This window comes from Epinephelus moara, chromosome 5, assembly GCF_006386435.1.
Source record: "Epinephelus moara isolate mb chromosome 5, YSFRI_EMoa_1.0, whole genome shotgun sequence".
Lineage (NCBI taxonomy): Eukaryota > Metazoa > Chordata > Actinopteri > Perciformes > Serranidae > Epinephelus > Epinephelus moara.
In genome coordinates, this window is record NC_065510.1 from 47,940,581 (window position 1) to 47,948,277 (window position 7,697).

At 42.0% G+C, this 7,697-nt stretch overlaps 1 protein-coding gene across 1 annotated transcript in view; it reads right to left on the minus strand.

Moving 5' to 3' along the window:
- sclt1 (sodium channel and clathrin linker 1) overlaps nt 1-7,443 on the minus strand; it is a 149,611-nt gene extending 142,168 nt beyond the window's left edge. The window contains exons 1-5 of the mRNA XM_050043338.1: nt 7,408-7,443; nt 6,907-7,038; nt 6,526-6,656; nt 6,076-6,308; nt 660-797 (exon numbers count right to left, since the gene is read on the minus strand). Coding sequence (XP_049899295.1) covers nt 660-797; nt 6,076-6,308; nt 6,526-6,656; nt 6,907-7,038; nt 7,408-7,443 — 670 coding nt within the window. The remainder of the gene's footprint in view (nt 1-659; nt 798-6,075; nt 6,309-6,525; nt 6,657-6,906; nt 7,039-7,407) is intronic.
- Between the last annotated feature and the right edge of the window lie 254 nt (nt 7,444-7,697).

Sequence of the window (7,697 nt, forward strand, 5' to 3'; positions counted from 1 at the left end):
CGTCATCGGTGCGGGGTTGGCCATGGAGGATTTCACCCAATGGGAGCTGTGTATTTCAAGGGACCTCTGCTGGTCAGCTGGGGTGCTGTGTTGGGGGTTGAATCAGCTGATTCACACAGAGAAAGGGGGTTGACTGATTCCTTTGTTCTTTTGGGCGCCAACATGTGGTCTCAGGCTTTGATTGTTACATGTAGGCCCAAAAGTTTATGGATAAAGTGTAGGCCTTTGTTAGAAATCCTTGTACGGCACAACACTATTAATTTGGAGTTTGATTAATAATTAAATTAATGACAACAACAAAAATTAACAGTAATGCCTGAAGGATTTTGGAGTTCTTGACGCAGCAGAGGTTGGCTATTCATTCACTCTTGTGCAACATTTTGGGTGTAGCTCTGTTGAAAGCCTATTTGTTAATGAGTCTGTGTCAATGTGACTTGTGTTGCAAACAGTCTGGATTAGTGCAGAGATTGTTTAGTTGGGTGCAAGAATCTGTTTGTGAACACTATTAGCAAGCTAAACACTTAGCTTTGGCAAAGCCAACTAATCAATGACCTTACTGCAACTATCACAACAATAACTCAATGACAGCATTACAACAAGTTAAACAGTCTTGCTAAGCCTGTAAAGCTGTGATAAGCTATGTCCAGTTGTTACGTTACCGATCCTTGAATGGATGGGAGAAAGAGTCACTTGGTGGTGTACTGCTTTGTTAGCCGGCAGAAGAAGGCTGGGAAGATGGTTCAAGGTGCAGTCTTTGTTGCGTCCTTCGTTCCAAAGGTGAAACTCCGAGGAAGCTGGTCACTCAGGGTTTAGCAGAGTTAGACGCTGGGTGCTAACTCACTTAGTTCCTTGTTGCTGGAAAGCTAGTTGCAAACCTTGTGTTTGCAAGACAGTCTATGATCAATTGCCCTCCCTTTAGTGGTTTGGGGCAAGGAGCAAGGGTCTGGGCCTCTGCTGTTTCAGGCCCAGCCTGAAAGAGGTGTCAGCTGTTCAACAGCTGGAGCAAGAGAAGGAGGGGCAGGACTTAGCTTGGTGACATCACAGAGGGGCATGTCACTAACAGTACTGTCCAATCAAGTTGTGAGACTTGTGTCTCACTGAGGTGTGAGGTGAGATCTCCTGTGGAGATGGGTGTTACCTAGCTCTCTTTGTTTGAAGACAAAGAGTATGCAGAGGAAAAAGCCTTTAAATGTCCAGTGATGATTTTACCAAATGATAAATCATCTGTGGTCCTGTGAATCCCAACAAATATTATCAGAAAATAAGAAAAAAAGGGGCGGGGGGGGGCATTCATAGATGACAGTGTCACTGTCAATATAATCAGGAGGCCATGAAATTGGTAGTGGATTATTTTTCTACAAATACCCAGCATTGATATCTCTATGCAGTTTCTTCACTTACACTGCTCTGTGCTCTCTAGTGCTCAGATATCTTGAATTAATCTGAATTAACTGAACTAAATCTATTTTCAAAATGCACATCAGAAAAAGTTTAAAATCTACATTCAACGTGAAGATTAAAGAAAAGGAGTATGAAATAATCCACTACCAATTTCATGGCCTCCTGATTATAGTGACAGTGACACTGTCATCTATGAATGTTTTCCCCCCTTTTTTTCTTCTTTTCTCATAATATTCACGGCCTCGTTGTGTTGTAAAAACAGCTCTATTATTAAGGTTCCACATTGTTGCAGATGGCTGCACTAGTTAGATATCATATGTTCAAACTGTTACAATGTAATTATTAGGTATGTTAACTGAACATTGTTGAATGGCCTTATAAATAACTATAAATCTCACCATTGTGTTGGATGTTTTAAATTTACTATTGTCCTGCATTAGAATGAAACATTTTTCACTTTAACTGGTCTCTAAATTATATTTGTGGTACTGAAAACATGGTAACAGCAGCTTGGGGGGATGACCAAAGTGTTCTAGTATTATTATAGTATATTAAGCTATAAATGTACCAAATTTGGCGCTTTTATCGCAAAAATGAACAATTTTTTAGCTATGCCGCCCAATTTATTAGTTTGTTAGCAGAATTACACAAAAACTGCCTGATCAATTTTCACAAAATTCGGTGGAGGGATGTAACACATGTCAACTTAGAATACATTAAATGTTGGTGTTGATCCAACTCAGGGGGCGTGTCCACGGCATTCACTTCCATTCATTTTTTGGATGAGGATTACGTGAAAACTGTTCGATTTTCACAAAACTTGGTGGAGGCATGTAGCATGGTCCAACTTAGAAGCCATTACATTCTGGAGTGGATCCAATTAATGGGACGGGTCCATGGACAGGTAGGATTCAATTGCCTGCTTTGGCCACCAGGGGGCGAGTTTCTGATGCCCCAATATCCAGATTTGTTCTAAATATAATTGTCAACACATCTGCCAAATTTGGTGCTTTTATCACAAAACTGAACTATTCTAGAAAAATATTGAGCTATGCTGCCCCACTACTACAAATTATTTACACTTAACATGCAGAAAACCTGTATGTAATTGTATATATGAAAAGCATATATGCTGACATACTGCAGTAAGCATATTGTGTCATTTCCGGTGTTTCTGTGAGAACGTCTCTGTGGTGCTCTAGGGAATTCTACTAGCCTGCTTTCTGCTTTTCCTCACTTCAGTTGCTTAACATCTAATTCAAGTCTTAACCCACACTAGTTCTTTTTAAGCACTCATAGCTCTCCTCCTTTTTACGACTTATTTGCTAATCTCTTAGCTGTTGTTTGCACGTTATTAGCCTTGTTAGCTACATTAGCTTAACAGTTAGCAATGGCTTCTCCTGCTCTTTCTTGCTCGGTGTGCCAGATGTTTAGTTATACCTCTGCCTCCTTTAGCGACAGTGGTAATTGTAACAAGTGTAGTTTATTTGCAGCATTGGAGGCAAGGCTCAGTGAATTAGAAGCGCAGCTCCGCATCATGGACAATCACTGGGTAGCTGCGGTAGTTAGCCAGTCCCCTGTAGCCGGTGTGGAGCCACATAGCATAGCTTCTGCTAGTGGTCCCCCCCGGTAACCCCCGTGCAGCCTACTGTCTGAGAGAGACATAGCTCCAAGCCAAAGCCCACGGTTCACCACCAGCCTATTCATGTTTCGAACCGCTTTTCTCCACTCAGTGACACACCCGTTGAGGAGAAAACTCTGATCATTGGCAGCTCTATTCTGAGAAACGTGAAGTTAGCAACACCAGCGGCCATAGTCGAATGTATACCTGGGGCCAGAGCAGGCGACATTGAATCAAATTTAAAACTGCTGGCTAAGGCTAAACGTAAATTTAGTAAGATTGTTATTCACGTCGGCGGCAATGACACCCGGTTATGCCAATCGGAGTTCACTAAAATTAATGTTGCCTCGGTGTGTGAATATGCAAAAACTATGTAAACCTGGTCTTATTAGGAGAGACGGCATTCATCCAACTTTGGATGGAGCTGCTCTCATATCTAGAAACCTGGCAAAGTTTATTAGTAATTCAAAACCCTGACAACCTCGAGTTGAGACCAGGACTCAGAGTCGGAGTCCTACACACTTCTCTTAGCTTCTAGTGCAGTTACCCACCTATAGTTTTATACAAACCGTGTCTGTCCCCTGACAACCTAAATTATCTAAATCTGAAATTAAACAAAGAGGAGTTGTGCATAACAACCTTATAAAAATTAAAATTAAAAATCTTCTGTGCCAGAAACACAAAACAGGAGAATTAAATGTGGACTGTTAAATATCAGGTCTCTATCATCGAAAGCAGTGTTAGTAAATGAATTAATATCAGATAATCATATTGATCTACTCAGCCTCACTGAAACCTGGCTGTGTCAAGATGAATATGTTAGTCTAAATTAATCCACTCCTCCCAGTCATAGTAATACCCACATTCCTGGAGGCAGCGGCCGATGAGGGGGAGTTGCAGCCATTTTTAACTCTAGTCTGTTAATCAGCCCTAAACCTAATCTAGATTATAATTCATTTGAAAGTCTTGTTCTTAGTCTTTTGCATCCGTCCTGAAAAAGCCTCACAGCCACTTCTATTTGTTATAGTGTACCATGCTCCCGTATTCTGAATTTGTATCTGAATTCTCAGAGTTTTTATCCAGTTTAGTTCTTAAAGGGATAGTTCAACATTTTGACAAATTCGCCTATTGCCGTAATCCCTATAGTCATATGAGTAGGTACATTACATTTAATTGTCAGTGCATGCTGTTCTGAGATCGGTGGGGCAGTGCTGCCCCTGAAATGGAGGTGAACAGTACAGGTCCCTCTCTCCCTCAAAACTAATCAAATACACCATCAAATGATTCCAAAACGCTCTAGTGGACAACACATGGCTTGCGCATTCCCCACGCTATGAAATAATAATGTATAATTAAGTAACATTACAACACATGAAGCAAATACTCGGAACTACTTTCTTGAGTAAACCACTGGGCGGAGTGACACAGTGCGCAGCTGAGACAGTGCCGTTGTTATTGCTTGTAGCCATTTGCAGTATCGTCAGCTGGACACACCAGAAGGTTTGAGGAAAGTTTACAAGTGTTTTTGTAAATCATGTTTTACACATGCATTGTAAAAGGTTGCAGTAACAAGCCGAAGACATGGAGCAAAGTGAAGTTTCACGTAGTTCCAACCAGTAATACGGACAGGACGAAACAATGGCTATTTGTGCTGGACAACGACCCCAACACGCCTGTGGAAATGGTCCGGAAAATGTTTGTGTGCTCCTGCCATTTTTTACCGGAGGACTACAGTGAAAGGATGAAGCTCAGGAATGTTTCAAACTCCTTTCTTGAGAGACACTGCCATACCATCTGTCGGCATCACTAAACGAGCAGACGTGGTAAGTGATCGTTGTGTATTTCGCTCACCAATCCCTCTGCTGTAACGTTACCTCCATGTTTAGTAACATCAGCCTACAACCCAAGCATGGTAAATAAGGCTAAAATGCAAATGTTGTTGTTAGGGTTGTCCCAATGCCGTTTTTTTGCTCCTGATCCGATTCCGATACTTAATAAACACTGTGTTGCCGATACCGATCCGATACAGTTTGCCGATACACAGTTGCAGTGCCGGCTTCAAGTAGGCCTACATTAAAGTTATTAATACCAAAGCAGCTTATGCTTCACAGATGAATTACATGAAGAAAATGCCCACATCCAAGCTGTTGCATTTGCAATGCATTTTTATTAAAGAACTAGGCTTATACAGCAAATAACTGGAGCCATTAGGAGGTAGGTATCAGATCTTAACAGTCTGAACATTTCTGGTCACTGGCCAGAGAAAAACAAATAACAAAAGCATCGGGCCTTTAGTCAAGAAAATAATTTTGACCTCTTCCACTTAGTGCAACATTATTTTAACATTTTACTTGTATAAAACTAAAACAAGATGTGCTGTGAGGTAGTTTGACATCACTACAGTGTATGTGGCAATGTGTGTAGGAGAGGCACTTGCTCCACATCAAATAGTGCCGTACTGAAGTGCAACTACAAATTATCACAGCGAAATAATTCCACTTGCAAGTGGTAGATGTGATATATATTCTTTGTCTCAATGAAAACAAAATCTGTTTAATATTTAACTAATATAGGCCTAGCCTACAACAAGAGAACAACCTAAATCTCAAGTCTTGTAGCAGCTTAACTTAAAAAAAATCTGTTTCTTTCTACTTGAAGTAGCAGCAATAAATAAAATAAAATCACAAGTAAGTTTTTTTTTTTTATAATCAAGTAGGTCCAGTTCTTAAAGTGCTTCTTCAAACAAGGTTTGTGCCCATAGATAAAGAAAAAAAAAGCATATTCTTTCGCTCACTACCAAATGTGGTGAAGATTCTTTCTAAGGAGAACAAGCTTCTCAGTCATATCAGCGGACATCCGATTCCTCGTTTCAGTAAGGATGTGTGAGACTGCACTAAAGAGTCTCTCAGAGTCTACACTCGCACAGGGTGTGCAGAGAAACCTGGTGGCAACAGCAGCCAGTAAAGGATACTGTTTAGCATGTGCCTTCCAGAACTGTAGTGGACTGTATGATCTTGGGATGGTTTGGTCACCAAGGTAGGTCTGTATTTCACCTGCTGATGAGGGGCTCACAGACCCTGCATCCACCTCCCTCTCCTCTAAGATCTCATCAAACACACTGCCAATGCTGCAGTGTGCTTCATTTTGACGTGGTGCTTTTCTCACAGGCTCTGCCTCAGCCACTGGCCCTGGCTCTTCACGGATGGCCCTGCCTCCCTCTAACTTCTCCATCTCCAGGATGAGCGCAGCCTTTGCCTGCCTCAGACTGTCGGGATGCGTAAAGTATCTGAAAATATAGATACAGATAGAGTGTGTACTTTTAGTGTAGTAGTTTAGTTTACATTTAGTGCATAAGAAACAGTTGCATAATAATATGCTATCTAAAAACAACACAATACAAATATTTAATAATTAAAAAGCAAAGAAACACACACATATATATACATGTTTAGCAACTGAAAACATATTCAAAAAGTGCATTACTATATATTTACTGGACTTGCCTGTCTTTGTATCGGGGATCCACAAGCATGGCAACACTGAAAATTGGCTCAGACTCAACGTGGTTGAAGCGTGTGTTCACTGCCTCAAGGAGGGTACGATTCATGGTCCTTATTCCCTTGTCATCAGAGCACTTCCCGAGAAAGAACACGTTTCAGCACTGTTATGGTAGGGATCACATCAGCTGCACTGGAGGTCTCAGCACTCACTGCCTTTGTCACTTCTTCAAAGGGAACCAACACCTGGGCTGCCTTCTCCAACAGAGTCCACTGGTTCACTGTCAGTGTAGGGATGCTGTGTTCAGATGCATAACCACTCAGAGGCCGCTTTTGCTCCAGTAGACTCTGTGCCATGTAGTACATGCTGTTTCATCTGGTTTGTACATCCTGCTGTAAGCGCTTGACTGGCATATTCATAGCAACCTGGATGTTTTCCAGACGTGCATAGGCCTGAGGTGAGTGTTTGGAATGGTCCACAATCTTGCGTGCATTAGCCAGAGCGTCCGTGATGTTACGCTGTGAAAACACACCCTCATGTACAACCAGGTTAAGTGAGTGTGCGAGACAGCCCACGCTGGGTACGCCCAAATCATTCATTGCTCTGTTCATATTTCTTGCATTGTCCCGCAATACGACATGCACCCGTTTTTTGTCAGTTTCCCATTTGTTCAGCATATCTTCAATTGCAAGCTGGATGTGTTCTGCTGTATGAGATTCACGGAACTGATTTGCGTGCAATACCGCAGCCTTCATCTCAAAATTACAATCGATCCAGTGGACAGTGAGACTAAGCAAAGCCATCGGGCTTACATCAGAACTCCAAATGTCTGTGGTCAGTGAAATAGCGGGCACGTCCGATAACAGACTATGCAGATGGGCACGAACCTTGTTGTACAGGGCCGGCAGCACGTTGTCTGCCATGTAGTGTCGGGAGGGGAGGGCATACCTTGGCTCCAACAAAAATAAAAGACGGCGAAAACCAATATCATCCACTATAGAAATGGGCTGGTTGTCCAACGCGATTAATTCGGCGATCTGCTCTGTGATCTTCTTAGCTTTTGTGCTTTCACAAGAAAGTTTCTCTTTCCGTGTAAGAGTAGCCTCCAGGGTTAGCTGCTTCGCGGTAGCAATGTTTTGCTCTTTGTTAACTCATCGTATTCCTTGGCGTGCTTTTT